At 35.6% G+C, this 22156-nt stretch overlaps 1 protein-coding gene across 1 annotated transcript; it reads right to left on the reverse strand.

Annotated features, from left to right (window-relative positions):
• Positions 1-1031: 1031 nt before the first annotated feature.
• Positions 1032-22127, reverse strand: PPWD1 (peptidylprolyl isomerase domain and WD repeat containing 1). The gene is made up of 11 exons (XM_008523607.1): positions 21920-22127; positions 17547-17649; positions 15642-15742; positions 15378-15498; positions 13039-13486; positions 10251-10441; positions 9226-9415; positions 6733-6914; positions 5046-5127; positions 3910-4092; positions 1032-1336 (listed from the first exon to the last, which is right to left on the reverse strand). Exons 1-11 carry the CDS (start codon positions 22113-22115, stop codon positions 1193-1195), a joined length of 1941 nt encoding a protein of 646 aa, XP_008521829.1. The 5' UTR covers positions 22116-22127; the 3' UTR covers positions 1032-1192.
• Between the last annotated feature and the right edge of the window lie 29 nt (positions 22128-22156).

A 22156-nucleotide genomic window follows, 5' to 3' on the forward strand; every position in this document is an offset into this window, starting at 1 on the left:
AGTATAAGCTGTGATTTAAAGCTTAAGTATGTGAATTCCCTAAACAGGTCTGTTGAACATGTTCTTCCTATAAGTTCTTGGAGAGTCTGTCTGGAAACTAGAAGCAGTTGTTCTTCATAGTTATGAAGTAAGTTATGAGGGAAATGAAGAAATGGAATCAATACAAGACTCTGGACTCATATTGTTTTATTACTCCAATTTCTACTAATCTCTCCATTATTAGATTTTAAAAATTCTACTAAATATATACTTTCCTGATGATAGTATTTCTAAAAATTTTTTTTCAAGATTGGCACCTGAGCTAACATCTGTTGCCAATCTTGCTTTTTCTTCTCCCCAAAGCCCCCCCAGTACATAGTTGTATATTCTAGTTGTAGGTCCTTCTGGCTCTGCTATGTGGGATGCCGCCTCAGCAGGCCTATAAGTGGTGCCATGTCCATGCCCAGGATCTGAACCAGTGAAACCCTGGGCCGCCAAAGCGGAGTGCATGAACTTAAACACTCGGCCACGGGGCTGGCCCCTCCTGATAGTATATTTAGTAAGGTAAGGAAAGATGTATTATAACTTAAGGACAGAAAATCTGTTTAGCTGCATTAGAAAAAGAATGTGAAAATAGTTAATGAATCTGTATATAGAACCAAGGACTCAGGTGTTCATTTATTCTGATTCTTATATTTGAATGAATCTTTCCTACTTATTAAGGAATTTAACACTTTATTTATTGAAGTTTTATTTACCACTACTTAACAATGATCAAAATACGAAACCATTTGGCATGAAACATAAACCTTGTAAAAGAAAGGAAATGGTACATGCTGTCAGAGCCTGATACTCCTTCTTAGTAGATCTTAAAAAACATGTAAGGGCATGTTTTTCAAAAGCTAAGGAACAAATGCATACAACTCTCATTTTTTAATATGGTTTTGAGTCTCATGAGAAATTACATATAAGGATTGCTATTTGCCCAAGTTTAGTCCGTTTCAATTTATCACCTCCTAGGATGAGAAATATTGCAAGAAAAGTCAAAAGCAGAGTTTTAAAAAGTGGTCTTTAATGAAAAATATAAAAATATAATACTACATCCTTGAAACATGATTTGTACGTTCAGCAAGTCTTAAGAGATTCCTAATATAAAATAATCCTGTGTTTAATATATATGTATTTTTATTTACATAGACAATGAAACCTTCTTTTACTTGACAGTAATATTTATGATGCTGACATCCTCATACGGCTTATCTGTTTTGGGATTGACTTTGACGTTGGAGATCCTTTGTACAACTTCCATTCCTTTAGTCACTCGTCCAAATACTGTGTGCTTATTATCAAGCCAAGGCTGTGTTGGAGGACAAATGGAAAATCTTGGTAAACCCAGATTTTTTAAATCACACCCTCTGGGTGAGCAAATCAGAGAATTTAAATTTATGGCCAAAGTAGTCTTGAGAAAGAATAAGAAAGCTGGAAGCATCATGCTCCCTGATTTCAAATTATATTACAAAGCTACAGTAATTAAAACAGTACTGTAGTGGCATAAAAACAGACACATAAATCAATGGAACAAAAAAGAGAGCCCAGAAATAAACCCACACATATATGGTCAATTAATTCACAACAAAGGAGCCAAGAATACACACTGGGGAAAGGACAGTCTCTTCAATACATGATGTTGGGAAAATTGGACAGCCACATGAAAAGAATGAAACTGGGTCATTATGTTACACCATACACAAAAATGAACTCAAAACGGATTAAAGACTTGAACATAAGACTTGGAACCATAAGACTCACAGGAGAAAACACAGGCAATAACCTCTTTGACATAGGTCTTGGCAATGATATTTTTAATCTGACACCAAAAGCAAAAGCAAAAATAAACAAGTGGAACTACATCAAACTAAAAAGCTTCTGCACAGCCAAGGAAACCACCAACAAAACGAAAAGAACCTACTGAATGGGAGAAAATATGTGTAAATCATGTGTCTGTTAAGGGGCTAATATCCAAAATATATAAAAAACTCATACAACTCAATAGCAAAAAACCCAATCCAATTAAAAAATGCACAGAAGATCTGAATAGACATTTTTCCAAAGAAGACATACAGATAGCCAACAGGTACATGAAAAGATGCTCAACATCATCAGTTATTAGGGAAGTACAAATCAAAACCACAATGAATTATCACCTCATACCTGTTAGTATGGCTATTACCAAAACAACTAGAATTAAGTGTTGGCAAGGATGTGGAGAAAATGGAACCCTTGTGTACTGTTGTTGGCAATGTAAATTGGTACACTATGGAAAACAGTATGGAGGTTCCTCAAAAATTTAAAAATAGAGAACTACCATAGAATCCAGCAATTCCACTTCTGGGTGTTTATCCAAAGAAAATGAAAACACTAACTTGAAAAGATAGTTATGTACTCCCATGTTCACTGCAGCATTATTTACAATAACCCAGACATGGAAACAACCTGTGTCCATCCATGGATAAACGGATAAAGAAAGGAATATTATTCAGCCATAAAAAAGAATGAGGCCAGCCCTGGTGGCCTAGTGATTAAGTTTGGTGCACTCCAGTGGCCTGGGTTCGGTTCCTGGGTGTGGACCTACACCACTCATCTGTCAGTGGCCATGCTGTGGTAGCGGCTTACATACAAAAAGAGGAAGATTGGCAGTGGATGTTAGCTCAGGGTAAATCTTCCTCAGCAAAAAGAATGACATTTTGCCATTTGTGACAACATGGATGGACCTTGAGGGCATTATGCTAAGTAAAATAAGTCAGACAGAGAAAAACAAATACTGTATAATCTCTCTTACATGTGGAATCTAATAAATAAAACCAAGCTCATAGATACTGAGAACAGATTGGTAGTTGCCAGAAATGGGGGTGTGGAGGGAGGGAGAGAAATGGGTGAATTGGTTTTTTGTTTGTTTTCAGTTTAAATAAAAAAAAATTATGCTTTTTTTATATATTAAAGAGATGTACAATAATTTCACTTAGCAGTTTTTAAGAGTGATTTCCATGTTTATATGAAAAAATATAAAAGCATAGTATAATGTTTAAATATCTGCATCTTTTGGCCTAAAGGGAGCTAGAAGATGTTTGCTAAAGGTAAGTTTCTTTCCATGGCTTAAAGAATTATGGCTAAGCCTTTCAAAGTTCTCTGCAGGAATCCTACCTGCACAATTAAGAGGCAATTTGGAATAGTTTGGGCAGCACGTGCTTTGACATTAGAGAGATGGGAATTCAAATGCTAGTTCTGCTACTTACTTGACCTTTGGCAATTTAATCACGTCTCACTGTCTGTTTCTTCATCTATTATTTAAAACTGGGTACAGTGATACTAGAAATATTGTGAATATAACATGAGATTATCTGCCTGGCAGATAGTAGTTATAAATATTTTTCCTTCATTGCTTGGTGCTTACTTCCGAAAAATAGTGTTTAACTTTTATAATTTTGTGGAACTGCATAGTAATAGAGCTAGATATTCTTATACTGTATTTCATCAAATCTATAATGCTATTGATCATGGATTGCAGTCTCATTTTATATAAAAACGTGGAGAAAAAAAGTCTTAAAGTCAGGAATTCATACACTCTAATCACCCCATTCTAAAGATGAGGAAACAGGCCCAGAGGTGAAATAATTTGTTTTGGATAGTACAATTAAGAATGGCAAAATTGGCTGAAACTCAAGTGTCCTGCATTACAGAAGTATTGTTTTACAAAGTAAAATCTGATTTGTTAGGTAATTTTACATTTTCTTCTTTAAATTGTTTTCCTTTTTATATCCTGGCAGTTGTAAATAATGTTAAAGAATAATGCAGCTCTCTCTTCCATTGAATTTACTCTCTTAATTCATAACCTATGAATCTTTGGCTTATAGACAATGTTGTTCTACTTACCGTTGGTACTACTGTTATGAAAAACTGGGATCCATTAGTATTTGATCCAGCATTGGCCATGCTCAGTGTATAGGGTCTGTCATGTCGTAATGTTGAATGAAATTCATCTTCAAATTCTCCTCCCCATATGCTTTCTCCTCCCATACCAGTACCTGTTGGATCTCCTGTCTGAATCATGAAGCCCTTAAAAGGAAGTATACAAAAAATTTATTACACTGTCCTTTTCTATATGTATGCTTTGGAGTCTTATAAGTTTGTCAAGAGTGCTTTGTATTCAGTAAGATCTTCACTTTCTTGATAGTCACTCTATAAAGTGATTTTATTAAACCTTTAGTTATACTTTAATTTGGGTGATGTATTTTTATTGCTCAACCACTACCTTACTTTAATGATGGAAACAAAAATGCAAAGGTCATCTCATTTATAGACATGTACTATCTTTTCCAACAATCCAATTAAAACCAATTAATAGTGGAAATAAGTTTTAGGATCTGTGAGGTATGTTAGGTCTTATACAATTGCCCCATTCTCCTCTCCTCCCTTTCCCTATCACTCTGGATTTCCAAGTGAGTCATTTCACTCATTCCTTCAAAACCCTGAAATCTGATTTTTCCTCCTGCCATTTCTCCTGTCATTTCTGGCCTGCCAATAACCAAGAACTATATCACTGCCCCACCTATTTAATGGAATGCTGCTCAACAAAATCCTGGTTTGAGTTCATTCCGCTCTTCAGGTATTAATGATGGTTCTCAAAGATTAAGTGGCAACTTGGCTCTTCTATTATTTAAAATCTTACGTTCTAGATCTAGATCTTATCTAGCCACTAGGAACAGATTACCTTGGCTATCGGTTTTATCTAAGCATGACCCTTTACCCTTTACTTATTATCTGACCCTTTGCTTTAGCTGCTGACCAAATATTGCTGCAGTGTTTCTAAAAAGGTGACCATGTTACTATTCCTATCCTTGATTCTAGATCTGATATTCATGACCATCTATTCTGGCTTCCATAGTCCATTTTTCCTATTTCTTTCTAAAAAACTGGTAAGTGTGACAGAATAAGATTCCTTAGGTTTAAATTTCTTGTTATGTAATAACATACTATTCCTTAAATCACATAAAATGTGCGTAACTTACCTTAATGATACGGTGAAATGTATGTCCATTATAATAACCATTTCTGCTGTGCACACAGAAGTTTTCCACTGTCTTAGGGCACCTAGTAAGATATACATTAAAAATATGAAATCTATTCAGAGCAACTTAAGACAGTTTTCTTTGCAGTGCTGCTTCCTAATGGTGTTTTCAATATCTTCTGAATGTTTCAGAGGGCTAGTGTTTTTTCATAACCTCTTCTAATTTCAGGAAAAGGAAGAGTTGAAAGGGCATATAAGCAGTAGTATATTTTTACTGTTTAATGTAGTATCTTTAGATCATGATTGCTTTGAAGGTCGTTTAGCAGTTTAAAAAACAACCATAAGGGGCAAGCCTGGTGGCATAGTCGTTAAGTTCGTGTGCTCCGCTTTGGTGGCCCAGGGTTCGCCAGTTCAGATCCTGGGTACAGACCTACACGCTGCTCATCAAGCCATGCTGTGGCGGCATCCCACATACAAGGACTAGAAAGACTTACAACTAGGATATACAACTATGTACTGGGGCTTTGGGGAGAAAGAAAGAAAAAAGAGGCAGATTGTCAACAGATGTTAGCTCAGGGCCAATATTCCTCACCAAAAAAAAGGGAAAGACAACATTCTAAAAAAAGAAAACAACAAACAACCATACAATCTTAAAATATATATATAGTTCACTGCATATAGTGGGTTAAGTTCCTGGGAAACGTAATTTCCTTATAAAAACAATGTTATGTTACAGTGACACATTCCTGACCAAGACTGACACACTGAAATATCTCTTAAATTTAGTCAACTTTAAAAGACAGTCATACACTCAGAGTAGTCTTCTAAATAATATTAACTAATCTCATGAGATGATTTAATATGATACATTGTCATGTAATAGCTCTTAGAGCTCGAAATGGGAGGAAGTATCAAGAAAATCTTGCACCAAGTACATCAGGTGACAGGCTCAATATGTGTATGCCTTCTGAGCACTTGAAATGATCTGATGCAGAAGTTTAGAACTGCCTAGTTCTTTGTTCTGTACTAAGGTATGGTATGATAAAACATTCATATCCAAAATAAAAAAGTGCTTTTAGTTAAGGTGTTATAAAAGATGTCACCTTTTGGATCAAGAATAGCCAGAGATATTCTATTGTATTTGGTATTGCATGTTCATTTTGCAAGTTTTCAAACTGTCTAAAATACTTTTCTGCTTTTTTCAATGGAAACTTTTGGTTTTTTGTTGGAATTCATTTTTAAAACATATAGCTACTGGGATTAAAGAAGAGGTAGTAGATGTCTAGCAAATGTGAGGAAGGAAAAATAATTATCCTCCCCTTAAGGATTTGCTTTGAGAGGAAAGCCAGTTATAACAAGCAAGCCACAAAACCTACAGTTGGGAAGTACAGTTAATGGTAATGGTAATATTCATTTGTATGTCACCTTATAGTTGATATTCAGCACTTTCATAGCCAATATATTTTGTTCTCATAATAATAAACCTGTAAAGTATGTATATATATGTATAAAATTTTTCCATTTTCTAGTGGAACAGTTATCAGAAAGCTTAGGATAGATGCTCTATCAAACATTTCAATTTTTCAAAATTCCTTAAGTCAAAATAACAAGAATTTTAAGTTGCATAGTTTCTTCAAATATACACATTTACATTGGTGTTTATTTAAGACAACAAAAACAGTACGTACTCAACAGGAAAAAGTTTGATGTGAATGTCTCCCATGCTTGTGTGGATAATGGCACTATCTGAAACTCGTTTAGGTCCTTCAGCTTGAGTAGCTGCCATGACTTCTTCTTTAGAAGGTTTCTCATTAAATACATCTCGGTCAGAGTCTGCACTTTTTGTATCTTCTGGTTCTCGTTTGGTAAACTCAAAGAGGAAAGTAAAAAGTGAGTGAATGAATTAAATTCTTCATCTGTTCAAATTTATGAACAAGAAAATTTCATTTCTAAGAAAGTATTTGAGGAAGGAAGAATGCACATCAGAAATAAATCCTTTTTCAGGAGACATAAGGCAGTTAAATAATTTTTATGCTTACCTAATATGAAAATAATCCATATAATGAAGATATATCATTTCAAATGGAATTTAATTTCCTTTTGGGTGGAAATTTTTTTGGGTACACACTTAACAAGACACAGTTTTATCTGAAGTAGCTCTCTACTTTGCCTTCCAGCCTGTCCTTAACCTGCCAGCTGTTGCTTACTTTTCACTATTTAGATTGCTTAGGTTTGAATTCCAGCTCTGCTACTCACTAATTATGTGATTTTGGGGAAGCAAATTCATTTCTTCCATTTCCTCATTCATAAACGGGGAGAAAAATAACTACCTCAAAATGGTACCTGTTGTGAAAGTTAAATGGAGGGATATAAAGTGCTTAGAGAACAGTGCCTAACATATAGAGGGCACCATATACATATTATTAATTACTATGAGCAGAACCTGGTGCTCGGTAGGATGAGGATTCAAAGAAGAATCAATAATGTATCTAGATTTTTTTTTTTTCCTGCAGAGTCCCATCTGATCTATCTAAACCCTGAAGTTTGGGAGAAAGAACACAAAGTTTGAGTGAAGGTGTAGAAATCTCAGGATCCTCAGTGTATAGGGAGAATTGAGAAACACTTTTCAGTTGTTAAAACTCTGGACTTCTTAAGGCCTGGTTCTTTTATTTGATTTTCAGTAAGCAGAAATCTTTGCTCCCAACAAAGCTCTACCTGATGCCAACTGAGTTCCAGGAAGGTAAAGCTAATGCCCCATGTCCTGTCTTGCCTAATGTCATTCCTTGATCCACTTGGATAGATTCAAATAAACAACCAACCAAGCTAGTATGTTATTGCCTTAATATCTTATTCTCCAGTTTTCAAAGGAATGGCATGTCTGTTGTGCTATTTATTTATACGTATTTTTAAATAGTTATCTTGATTTAGCTCACATATGGAACTACTAAAGTTCAAATTTTGTAAAATTTTACTTTTATTTCATGATATTGGATTTGAAAAAGGTATAAAAAATTTATATATATATGTATACCACCTTAGTTTTGCTTAAGAATATGTACATCTAATACAACTGAAAAATAATTTGTGAAATTTTAGCTGTATAAAGATGCACTGTGAGTGGTTTATTTTTTGTTTTTCTATTTCCTCAAAGTTTACAAGGAACATGTATGGTGTAGTCAACATAAAAGCAAACTCTGGGGAAAGAAAAAGAAAACTTGTTACATAAAGTTTTTTAATAAAGTAGATGGAAAATGAGTATATGTGTTTTTAGTATATATCAAGAATTCTCTTTTATGATTAATTTTTATGTTCGAAACAGTTAAAAGCAAGAAAAATTATTTTCCTTTAACATATTAATAAATTTTTGGCAATGACTTTATAAGCAAAATTCTCATCTTAAAAGAATGAACCCATTTTAGGTTAAAAGCTTGGATGTGGTAGGGAAACTGCTATGTCCTACATTTATCAAATGCTAGTAATCTTAATAGCATCACAGCTGCTTACAATTTATCAGATGAATGAATGAGCATACTAAAATGGCTCAGACACTTTACTAAGCTTTGTGGATTTTATAGTGAAGAAAACATAGTGCTTGGCTGAACAATTAGGATGGCCCTACTCCTAGAAAGCTTAGTAGTTTGAGTTTGAGCCCAATCTCAGTTAACATGCAAAGGACTTTGAGTTCTCCAGAAAAAAACAAAACCTCAGGAAATACAATTACAAGGTAGCACCATTACACTGGAATCAAAAGGTAAAAAAAAGAAATGTGTTTAAAGAAGGAAGCATGGAAGTTCAGGGAGATAAATTATGTTCAAGAGTAAGAGCTGAAAAATAATAAAAACAGAAGAATTTTTAAAACCCCATTGTGAAAATTATTTTGGATGCAAGTATTACTATAACCACGTACTTCTTATTATTTTAGACAACACAAATAGCTATAAAAGCCAGGCTGAAAAATTTTCAAAACAAGATGGAAAACAGTTCAGAAATACTTCAAATCAAGTCCTAGTCAAAAAGTCTACAATATTTATGTTGTAAGATGGCATTCTGGTTGTTTAGAAAGTCTGCTGTTATGCCAACATTCTCGTCAGCTGAAAGCACAGCTAAGAAAATAAAACCCCAACTGGAAGTGGAAGAACTGGAAGAAACATTAAGGTCCATCTCCTCGTACTTCCACATACCATATAAAATCTATTCTTTTTGAAAGATGTACAGACTATTGTTGGATCAGCTTGAATATTCTGCAGAACGGGATTTTCAGAAGCTTTCATTTCTATAGTAGTTGCAGCACGATGTTTTTTGGCTATTCCTTGGAACAAAGCCAATTGCATCACTCTAATATTTTCTTGCTTGCCTAAGATCCGCACACACCTGGAAAATACAATATTTTATACAGTAAAATTATCAGAACTAATTCCAATTATAACAACTTTACAGATAAAAGCTAAGAATCAACTATCCTTTAGCTTTGTAAAAAATAACTAGTGAAAGGTTTTTAAAAAGTGTTTGGCTATGCCTCCCACAAAGTTATTTTAAATTGACAGGCAGCTATAATTTTCAGGTTAAAAAAAATACAATCATTCAGTCATACAGTTTTAACCTATCCCAATTATTTTAATCCTTCTGTAAGCCTTCAAAGACTTTGTATTGCCAAGAACTACAATATAAGTTTGTTTATATGTGAGAATGTACAGCATCAGATTCTTTTCTCCTTAAAATATATTTTAAGTTCTTTTCATTTACATTCAGTGATAGGATCTGATTATAGCTATTTTGTACTAAGACCAAATGGAGTGTTTGCACAAAAGGCTTATTGTGGTTTCATGCATTTTAACTTCTGATTTTATGTCTAGCAGGATGTAATGCTGAATTCTGTGGTTAAAATATTTGGCAACATTTAACGTGAACCAGGCTAATTTAAATCAATAAGCAAAAGACAGACTGAAACTTGTTAAAAAAAAAACAACTTGAAACTATGCATATCTTCTTTCCATTTTTTTCACAAACATGAGTGGAAACTTTTTACATAAGATTATAAACAACCAAAAGACCACAGAAAAATCCAGTCAAAACATTTGGTTAAGTTTAGACATTTGGGACCATTCCACTTGTCTTGGAACAAACAAAACTCCCATTGTTTCCCTGAAGGAGAAATGGTTGCCCCAAAAATGCATTTTTTAGAAACATACATCATATTAAAGCTTACCGGTTTGTTTCTACATTTATAACTTTAATACCCAGCATTGTTCCATAGAGCACGAAGTGTCCAGTTTCATCAAAAACTATATTAATTAATCTTACTGCATCCACCTTCTCCAACTCACGTTCTACAGCCATTCGCCGGCCAAATTCCATGTCTGGTAGCTGTTGCCTCATCTGCTGCAGTTCAGTAAACATCTAGGAAACAAACTATTTATTAACAAAAAAGCTACATAATAAAGACAATGGGAATTTAAATAGAAGCAGAGTATACACTAAGAGCCACTGACAGTTTGTGTACTTATGTATCGTCTTAAGGAGGATTCTGAACACTATAAGCAGGAAATAAAAAGACATTAGTAAGTTCAGTCATAGAACTTAGGTTTTCTTGTCTCCAGTCTCTGACACTGATATATTATTGCTTACTCATGTGCCAGAAATAGCCTAGATGCTGGGCTACATTTTTGTAGTGAAGGACCCTTGATTACTTTTGCTAGAGAGAGGATTCAGTTTCAAGACTTAAGGTTTGTAGATGGCCATCTGCCCACATATAAGTATTTCATAAACATTAATCCAACTTGATAAGCACATCAGAATCTTTTTACATATTCTAGTCTCAATAGCAGGGCCTCTGTAATACATAACTGTATGGCCATATGCAGTGATCCTGGTTAATAAATACTAAAAGATATAACTTCACACCATCCAATTAAATATCTTGTCTGTTAAACTAGGACTCCAACTGGTTACAAGATCTCCTTTCTCCCTTAGTATCGAACTGTGAGAGTCCAGTCATTTATTAGTCACTAGCATTGTAACTAATTTCCTTGGCATTTGGCTTTTATTTTTGCAAAATCTCTCATTCTGAATCTCAACTTCTGTCATAAGTTTTACTACTGACCTTCTCTTATCACCTCGGCCCTTTCAGTTCAACAAATGTTGACAACAATGAAGAAACAGAGTGGATTAAACAGCTAAGAGTGTGTGTTAAGTGACTGATATCCAGATACTAGGTTCTGAATATTTCTGTTCCTAAGGAATCTTGGAAGAGCTGCAAGTTGGTAAAGAGTTTTTACGTTAAATTATATTTAAGTTGAAACTAATATCTAGTTACTAGCCAGCATTGAAGAAAACATCACAAAGAAAGGTTTCTCCTTTTCTTAAAGGCACAGAGGAAAACTATCTTCTTCCAGCAAAACAATGAGTCATGAGGATGATGTGACTAGCAGATCTTCATACTTGTCTGGATTCACATTACTTCAGGCAGCTAATTCGCCAAACTTATTACCACTTGCCACCAAACAAGAGTGTCACTAATAACAGTGATAGAGTTTTTAAAGAGCTTAATGCAGGGAACTGTAATGAAAATTGGTCACTACCAAGACAGTAGAATTGACAGTCATACAATATACCTTATTGCTACAAAGGTTCAACTCACAGACTCTCAGAGGATTCAACACACCATTAGCGTTTAGAGAACCACCCGATGGAAACAGTTGATGAGGCCCAAGTTTCCACAAAAACTAGTTAACTACGCATGGACAAAAACTCTTATTCTACAACTACCTGCTCTAACAAACTCTTGTGAGCAGTAATTATGAGTCAGGTACTGTTCTTAGTGCTGGAGATAAAATCATGAGCCACAACAGATACAGGACCATAGATCTTATAGAGTTTAGTCTACTGGGGGTTGATACACATTAATCAAATAATAAGACCATGTCAAATGCTCTAAAAGAAAATAAACAGAGTGATATACAGTCACATAAAAAAAACTTCTCCTAGACTGGATGAACAGTAAAAACTTCCCAAAGGAAGTAATCCTTTGAGATTTGAAGGATGAATTCAAAAGGTAATGGAAGGAATGGGGTGAGGGGTCACTTCAGGCAGAAGGCACAGCATACACAAAGGCCTCGTGGTGAGAAGCACGTTCAGGGACTTTAAAGAAGGCCTAACTGGCTAGAGTAAGAGGCAGGGAGAAAGGTGATTTATGGTAGGTTATAGCAGAAGGCAGGGGCAACAACATGGGAGGCCATGAGTTTGGTCTTGATCCTAAGAACAACAGGAAGTCACTGAAAGGTTCAAAGGATGACATGATCAGATATGTGTTTTTAAGAGATTGCTCTGTGTGTAGTGTGGATAACAGATTAGGAGGAAGCCAGAAGAGATATAGGCCAGGTAGGCCATCTAATAGGCCAGGCAAAAGATCGTGAATGTAGGGTAGTGAGAGCTGTGCTAAAAGGAAATGGATGGATTTAAAGTATATTTAGAAAGTAAAACTAACAGGACTCACGATGAATTAAATAAAGGGGTAAGGAAAAAGTTAAGGATGACTCAGGTTTCTGGCTTGTGCAAGCAGATAGATACTGATGCCATTCATGAACACAGCAAAAAAAAAAAAAAAACAGGAATAGGACCAGGTTGCTTCATAACAAAAAGCTAGAGAAGTAAATTTGGGAGTAGTCATATTCAGACAGGAGTGAATAGAGTGAGAAGAAAAGTGGGCTTAGAATGAGTTTTGATGATCTTAGGAGGAGGAGCTTGCAAACAAAACAAAACTGAAAAAGCCACATAAGCTGAAGGATAACGGTCTCAGAAGATGTCACATCACAAACCTAGGGAAGAGAGTTTGAGGAGCAACAATGCAAGACAGCAGACAGTTGAATATTATCTTTGACGTGCTAAAATAGCCACCAATCTAAATGTCTATATCCAGAAAAAAAATCTTTTAAGAAATAGCACAAAATAGACATTTTCAGAAAAGTAAAATCTGATTAAGTTTAAACTGCACTTACACTTAGTGATTCATCGAAGACTCTCATGAGTTTTCCAGTTAAAAACCTGAAAATTCTAACTTTTCTATCAGAACCAATAGTAGCTATTTTCTTCCCATCAGGTGAAAAACATATGCTGGTTGGATAAGCCTTGCACTTGGCAAATTCATACAAATCTGTGTCAGTTTTATATTCCCAGTTCACATTTTTGGGGAATTTATACTCATTAGGAGGCCCAGTCCAGTATTCAATCATTCCAGATTTGTCAGAAGACAGTATTGCTTTGTAAACTGGGTTTAGTCGTATCTGAGTAAGAGGTGATGTATGCAGTTTGTCAAAAATATGAAGTGGCTGATTATCTCCTCGACCATCATAAATGAAAATTTTTCCTGTACTCTTCTCAGAAGCAGCAACTGAAGATATGGCATCCCCTGGGCAATAGATCCACTCACATTGTCCAGGAAAATAGCTAAAATAGTAAAGAATTGAGAGGAAAAAACAGGTCAATCCAACAAGTAAGTATCCCTCACAACCATTACCACCAAATAATGTCCTGGCCAGTGATTTAGCTAGTTCTGGATCCCTTGCTCAAAAGTAACAGATAGAGATACAGAATTGGGAGGAACAACTAAGAAGGTTACTAATTTGTCTCTTTCTGACCTTGTCAATGCAGTGATAATAACTTCTGATGATCTATTAAATCACAAGAAGAGAACAGCATGTGGCAGACCATTTACGTCTCTTGGGTAGATAAGAAAACCTAATCAGACCTGGGCCTTAAAATATTCTCAAGTATTGCTTTTTGGATCTCTATCTATGTCTCAGTCTATTCATAACTTACTTCTAAATAGGTTAGCATGTTACAGTATACTTTGTAAGTCATTCTTAAAATATTTAAGATCAAAATATTTTAGTTATGACTATGTTCAAAAGAAAAACATTCTTATACCACACTCCCATTATTAGTAACTTGATCTTAAAACTATAAACTTTGAACACGCCACCTGATAAAGTGTAAAAGAACTGGGACAGATTTAATTAATATACCAAACTTATACACTCAAGTGAGTGTTGTCTCTTTCAAAGAAGTCAGTCTGAGAAATCACACAGTCATTCTAATGATGGTGCTGATGCTCAAAACCTTTTTGGGGACTCTTCTTTTACAGTTTCTGTCAAAGTCTAAAAATAATACTCCTTCAAAATCCTCAAAGGTGGTAAATGTTCAACATTTACAAATAGATTTCATTTTTATAAATGCCTAAATTCGGGGGAAACAAAGCTGAAGAATACGACAGATGATCAATAGGTATTCCTATTTGTAGTCAAAAAGTAAAGTTATGACCATAAATAATGAGACTGATTTCCTTTAGTGGCTCATAAATTGATTTTGAAGGAAAATTCCAAAAGAAGTCCTGCTGTGAACTGAACTGTGGCCCCCTCCCCACCAACTTATATGTTGATGCCCTAACCCCCAATGTGATTATATCTGGAGATAGGGTCTTTAGGAGGTAATTAGGGTGAAATGAGGTCATAAGGGTGGGGCCCTAATCCTATAGGCCTGTAGCCTTCTAAGAAGAGGAAGAGAGAGAAATCATTTCCCCCTCCATCCCTTGCCCACAATGAGGGCACAGCGTGAAACTTGGATAAGAGTCCTTGCCAGAAACCAACCCCTTCTGGAACCTTGATCTTGGACTTTCCAGCCTCTGGAACTGTGAGAAAATAAACTTCTGTTGTTTAAGCCACCCAGTCTATGGTCTTTTCTTGTGGCAGACTGGGAAAACTAAGACATGTCCCCAAACAGTTTCTGACAATACCAGGACTTTCAAGCTAACTTTCATTTAGATGCATATAAATTCAGTATGTTATCTTAAAAAATACATCTTAAAACAAAGTATTCATCTCATTACTGTACAATCTAACCATATAGTTTGGGTATCAATATACCTCACAATTAAAAATCACCAACAAATAACATCAATTCCAAAAATGAGCATACACCTTATAAGAACACAATACCATATTACTGAAATAAGCACAGAAGGAAGTTAATTCTAAGTACCAGTAAATCAGATATGATAAATCCTCATTAATCTATTAAATAGTGTTAGATGGTTATAATGAATTCTTGTTATGATGCTATTTGGAAATTTCTGCTGTGATTATGAGAAAAACCACAGCAGAAACCTCCAAACAGCATCATTACAAGGATTCTTCATATCTAATTTCCTAAGCAAAATCTAAAGGCACATTTTTTAATGGAATGGTTATATACTCTTTTTAGAAATACCTATGAAACTGTGAAGTTTAGTTTAAAAATTATTTCACTAAGTTAAAAAATACACACTTTAAAAAAGACTCACCCAAGCTTCAGCATATTGATCATGTCAAAGTTCACTACATCAAATACCTTCATTGCTTTATCGTCACCCACAGAACAGAACAAGGCTCCCTCAGAGCTAACTGCAATACTTTCAATAACTCCTGTTTAAATAAGCCAAATTAAAACATTCTAGTAAATAGCAATGAAATAAATGTGCACGATTCAAAGAAAAAACATTTTTAAATAAACTTTAACCAGTACAGTTTAAAAGAAAGCCACAAAAAGAAAAAGGTGAAATTCTTACCCAGGTGACTACGAAAATGTTTAACAAATTCAATTCCCTCTTCTATCTTTTTCCAGAACTTAACATGTCCATCATGACTGGCAGTAATAATAAAGTCTGTCCTGCATATATAAAATTGTAAAAGTTAATCACTAGACTGTAGGATCCTAACAAAAATTATCTTATAAATAGTCTTTTCATGGGGAAAATGCACTATTTTTCAGAAGCTCATAAATAATTAAATCCCAACATACTACCTTCATATGCAGCAAAATTCAATGCAAGTTTGTTTTGTATCCTATCCAAGATATTTTGGTTGTTTAAGTATCATAAAGATTTTGTACAGAATAGTCTGCCCTGTAAGGTATATAAAAATAAAAGCCATTTATTGAAATCTACCATATGTCGGGTACTTTACCCACATTACCTTAGCTAATCTTTACAGCAGCTCTACTAGGGTGGTATCATCATTTTACAAATTAGGAAATAGTTAAAAAATTTTAAATGTATTTGCCCTAGGTCCACAGTTGGAGAGTGGCATTCAAGATCACCTCTGCCTAACTTCAAAACCTATAATCTATCACATAATGCTGCCTTGGGTTAAAAAAAACAACAAAAACAAACGAGAGAGTGATAGTAATGCTAGTCCTATATGCTGCTTTATATGTACTGACAACTTTGGGCCAAAAAAAGTCAGAATTACGCTATAAATTGAATATAAAGATATTTTAATTATATTTTGTATCTTAAACTGGTTCCAAGAGATCAAGAATAGACTGATCTAAAGAGCTAAGCAATTAATCTACTTCTTTCCATACCCACTGCCAATACCATCAAAGCTACCATCATTTCTCTTTCAGATTTCTATCCTAGCCTCCTAATTGCTCTCTGTATCCAATTTTTCCCTATTTGAATCCAATCATCTCACCAAAGGCACAGTGGTCTTTAAAAAAAAAATAAATCTGATGTTACTCTCTTGATTATAGGTTCAAAATCCATATAACAAATGGAAAACCCTTAGGGATTCAGCCCTTGCCACTTTTCTCCAGCCTCATCTGCCTTTTAACCTCTCTAAACCTGTTCCCTTATCTATAAAATGCAGATTATATACTACCTCTTAAGATTGCTCTCTTTTTTTTCATGTTTCTTTCTTTCTTTTTTTTATGAGGAAGATTAGTCCTGAGCTAACGTCTGCCACAGATCCTCCTCTTTTTGATGAGGAAGATTGGCCCTGAGCTAAGATCCATGCCCATCTTCCTCTGCTTTCTATGTGGAATGCCTGCCACAGCATGGCTTGACAAGTGGTGCATAGGTCCACAGCCAGAATCTGAACTGGCAAACCCTGGGCTGCCGAAGTGGAACATGCAAACTTAACTACTACACCACCAGGGTGGCCCCTGAAGACCGTTCTTAAGATAAATGAGATAATTTATGAAAAAGCCTTAACACAGTACCTGGACAGAATTTGAGCTCAACAAATAGTAGCATATTACTACTATTATTATCCTTCTCTAAATCCCCATTCATCTATTTTGAAGGTCTTGTGACATTTTTAGGATGTCTTAGGTCTCATCATTTTCCCCATTAGTACTGAAGAGGCCAGCTACCAATTACTTCCATCTCAACTAGTACACGCTTCTTCTTGGAAGCTCAGACACTACTTGGTTCATCTCCTTTTGACATTTATTTCCAAAAGACATAGACATAAACTAGGGAGTTCTGTCTTAGAGAACACATTCCTTGTATGATATAAGAAAGAACATGTAGGCCTATATTTAACTTAAACTATTACAGAACCTATGGAATTAAATAGAAATCCATAATATCCTAAAGTTAATTCTACAGATCCACCTTAAAATTAAAGCATTTTTTTAAAAAAATGAACAAACTTTTCAGAAAAAGATAAAAAAGATGTGCTAGACTTACTTGGTGCACACCACATGGGTGATAACATCTCTGTGCATGTAACTACGTTCATACATGGATGCACTGGGGAGATTATCAAGATAAACTCTTTCAAACTCTAGAACTGAAAAAAAGATAAAGAAAAAAATTTATTTTTAACAACTGGAACTAAATACTATTTTGCAATTCCTTTATTTAAAATTTTCTAAATTATATTTTGTATTTTCTTCTAGATTTTCTTTAATTTCTCTGAACTCACATGTAACGAAAAAAAAATCCAGTGTCTCAAGTATTACACATACACTTAACTGTTCCCAGAACTTAACAACTGAGTGGTTCTGGCTTAACATGCAGGTTCCATTAAAAAACAAAAACATAACCAAAAACCTTAAAAACTTTCATGAAAATATCACAACCATCTTTCTAACCATGTAGATCCAATCATTAGTACTAATTTAAATAAGTACAGACCTTCCTCAACCTATGATGGGGTTATGTCCCAAATAAACCCACTGCAAGTTGAAAATATCATAAATTGAAATGCATTTAATACACCTAACCTACCGAACATGATAGCTTAGCCTAGCCTACCTTAAACATGCTCAGAACACTTACATTAGCCCACAGCTGGGTGAAATCATCTAACACAAAGCATATTTTATAATAAAGTGTTGAATATCTCATGTAATTTATTGAATACTGTACTGAAAATGAAAAAAAGGTGGTATGTGGATACAGAATGGTTATTAAGTGTACTGGTTGTTTTCTCTGGTGATTGTGTACTTGACTGGGAGCTGCAGCTCACTGCTGCTGCCCAGCATCATGAGATACTGCATATTGCTAGCCAGAGAAAAGATTAAAATTCAAAGTTCGAAGTAGTTTCTACTGAATACACATAGCTTTCGCACCATGCTAAAGTAAAAAATCATAAGTCGAACCATTGTTAAGTTGGGGACCATCTGTAATAAGAGGCCAGTGGCCATCTATAAAACATCAGTTTTTTTTTGTTTTTTTGGAGGAAGATTAGCCCTGAGCTAACATCTGCTGCCAATCTTCCTCTTTTTGCTGAGGAAGACTGGCCTTGAGCTAACATCCGTGCCCATCTTCCTCTACTTTATATGTGGGATGCCTGCCACAGCACAGCTTGACAAGCAGTGCATAGGTCTGCACCCAGGATCCAAACTGGTGAACCCCAGGCCACTGAAGCAGAATGTGCGAACTTAACTGGTGTGCCACCAGGTGGGCCCCTACATCAGTTTATCTTTAAGGCACTGATCTGCTTTGAAATCACTGATACTGGGTTTTGTCTTTGTTTTTGTTTTTTTGAGGAAGATTAGCCTGAGCTAACATCTGCCACAAATCCTCCTCTTTTTGCTGAGGAAGACTGGCCCTGAGCTAACATTCATGCCCATCTTCCTCTACTTTATTTGTGGGGCACCTGCGTGGCACGGCTTGACCAGTGGCGCACATGTCTGCACTGGGGATCTGAACTGGTGAATCCTGGGCCGCTGAAGTGGAACATGCAAACTTAACCACTGTGCCACCAGGCTGGGCCCTGATATGGGGTTTGAAATAGGTAAACGTTAATAAAACACCTAGATTTTTAGAGTTGAGAAAATCCTAGAGAGTATCCTGTTGAATGCTTCTCAAACTTTTTCCAGTGGCAAAACATTTGTAAGAGTGGTAATCTGAGGAAACATTGATTTTATTATATGAGCTATGAACAATTTTACTAGTAAAAAATATTATATGTGTACCTAATAAAATAATTGAGTGATGGCCAAAGGTGTACTAAAAGTTGCTAAATTAAACACAGCGAGATGTTTCAGTTTTTCATAACCATTGTATAGCAGACTCAAAGTTGTATTCAATGAACTACTTTTCCCTTCAGTTTTAGTAACAGAACCCCCATTTTTTATGTGCATATTGACATTCAGATGTAAGATGACCTTTCTCATCTTCTGCAGTTAGGAGTTATCTCATGTGCCAACGAGATAAAAGTGGAAGTGTTGTGTGACAGTCAAGAAGTCTCCTTGAAAAGGTGTGCCCTTCTTCCCTTCCTCAATCCTACAGCTTGGAACTGAGATGAACACTGTAATTCTAATAACCACTCAGGACAAAGATGAGGGTTATACCCTAGTAATGTTTGGGCAGAAAGCTGGAAAAAGCTTAGGTCCCTTTGGAGCCTCCATACAAATCCTAGACAGTCTACTTTGGGACTTCTTTTACACAGGAGGGGAGTATACCTCTATCTTTTTAATATTATAGCAATTTTGGGTTTTTCTGTAATAGGTAGCTAAATTTAATCCCATCTGATATATACTCCTTTTGCTGTTTGTTAGTTCACTTGTTGAAGAGATATTTATTGAAAACAAAATAGGTTCCAAGGCACATGGACATAAAGAAGAGTAACATCTAATTCTTGTCCTTGAGAAACCATCAGTTTAATTAAAGGTAGGGCTGCATAATCTCATTTATAATGTCTTTCTGAAAATGTATACAAAGTCCCATGTCCAAAGAACATGTTAAAGGGGATGGTTGCACTTCTAGAAAGCTATATATATTAAACCGCTGCCCTTTTAGATAAAATTCTCAACAATATTTCTTTAACATTTGATACAAGTTTTTCAATTTTTTTCTTCAAACTGAATACATTATTGACTGGCTTAAATACAACAAATATCTAATTAAGGGTAAAGATTTTCAGCCCTAATAATTTCCATCTCTGTCTCAACTGTCCTAAGTTTATAAGATCTTTGTCTCCTAAAGCTAATATCAGCACTTTGATATTTTTTTATTTTCCCATTCCCCTTATTCATTTCTATTAAAAAAGGACATGCAAAAATATTCTAATGCAATAAAATAAACGAGAGCATAAATATCGTAATATTCATTCATTCATTCAATAAATACTTATTGAGCACCTGCTATAAGCAAAGCACTGTGCCAAGCACTGGAGCAAAACAGGCATGGTCCTTACTCTTGCATGCTTATAGTCTGAGCAGTGGAGAGAAACATTAATCAATCATATGAGTAAATATACAATTACAAAGTGTAGCAAGTGCAATGAGGAAAAAGCTGCTATGGAAGCATTTAACAGGAAGATCTGGCAATAAAAAAGTAACACACTTTAACGGTGTCAAGTACAATGTTCAAAAAAGTAGCTTCTTCGAAATTCAGATACATAAAATATGAAGATTACCTGTAAATTCTATGTGATAAACATGACTTCAGAGTTATGATCTTACGTGCTTTAGAAACCTAGCCCAGACTGGAGAAATCACAGGTTTCCCGGAGGAGGTGATAGCTGAGTTGAGTGCTAAAGGTTGAACAAAATTAGCCAAGTGAAAGGGGTGAGGGAAATTATTCTAGGTGGAGACATCAAGATACACCTTGGAAGGCATCCAGAGGAGGAAAAAAGCATGGCCCAAGTGTTTTAGTATGGCTAGAGCACAGAGCAAAGGGAAAGACAGAGTTAGGAAAGAGAAGTAATGGAAATGTGCTGGGAGGGTAAGGAGAGATCATAACATGAAGGGCCTTGTATGGCATGTTAGGGAGTTTGGACTTTGTTTTGAAAATAATGAGAAACCGCTGAAGAGTTAAGTAGAGGAGAGTGATAAAGTAAGATTTGAGCTTTCGGAAAGATCATATTTTAATCGTCTCACATGTTTAAGGAACACATTTCATAGAAAAACCTGAAAAATAAGAAAATTTAATCTATTCCTTCCTCTACCCCTTTTATTCGATAAAATTTTGTCTCTATTCCACCTTAGCGGCAAAATGCTTCAGGCCACGGTATCTCATGAGTATGGATTGAAAACCACACACCTCAGGTTTCAGATGAAAAATTTGTGACCCAGGAAACTTATGTAACTTGTTCTAGGTAAGAAAACTCACTAGTAGAACAGTCAGGATTGAAATTATCTTTACCTATTCTTTAGGATGCTACATGGGCACTATCTCCCTCCTCCGCCAATTTTAAATAGGTACGGCCATCCCCCCACATCCCAACATACTAATACCACTCCTGAATGAAAAGCCTTGTAAAGCACCCAGTACCCTTTTCCACATCTGCTAACAGAGTTAGAAGTTCCAACCTCCTACGGCTGCTGTAGGGACTAAATGAGAGGCGCCAAGCCCATAGTAAGTATCGGTATATGTTACCCTTAGTATCTATTACTACATATCAGTGATTAATAGTGTTAGATATTATCCAAAAGACGCTGTACTTAACCCAATCACTATCTCTGGAGGACGTGAAAGTACAGAGTGGCCAGAAGTGAGAAGATGACCCTCTGTTCTGAGAGCACAAAATGCCACAATCACACGCTAGCCATTTTCGGGTCTGGAGGACGCAGCCTCCTCGCCCTGTGCCTATCTATCTCTGAATCTACCTTTCCTCTTCTTGGCCAGTGTTGCCTCTACAGGTAAAGGCCCAACCCAGCGCTCTTCATTTTCCTCTTCATTCTCTTGGGCGACCGCCACTGACACTGCCAGCTCTCTTTCTCTGCGTTCCGTTTTTTCCGGTTCCTCCGGATCCCGGCGCCTTCGTCGTCTCAGCTGTGAATCGCTACCACCTTCCGCCGCCATATTGCACGAGTCGTCAGAAACGACGCGACCGCCACAGCTCG

This window comes from Equus przewalskii, chromosome 20 (genome assembly GCF_037783145.1).
Source record: "Equus przewalskii isolate Varuska chromosome 20, EquPr2, whole genome shotgun sequence".
Taxonomy (NCBI): Eukaryota; Metazoa; Chordata; class Mammalia; order Perissodactyla; family Equidae; genus Equus; species Equus przewalskii.

Excerpts from the sequence above, each read along its gene's own strand:
- PPWD1 (XM_008523607.1), bottom strand. The coding sequence starts at position 22,115 with ATGGCGGCGGAAGGTGGTAGCGATTCACAGCTGAGACGACGAAGGCGC. Across the intron at positions 15,743-17,546 it reads ACCCATGTGGTGTGCACCAA|GACAGACTTTATTATTACTG; the intron begins GTAAGTCTAGCA and ends TTATATATGCAG. Across the intron at positions 15,499-15,641 it reads ACATTTTCGTAGTCACCTGG|GAGTTATTGAAAGTATTGCA; the intron begins GTAAGAATTTCA and ends TTATTTAAACAG.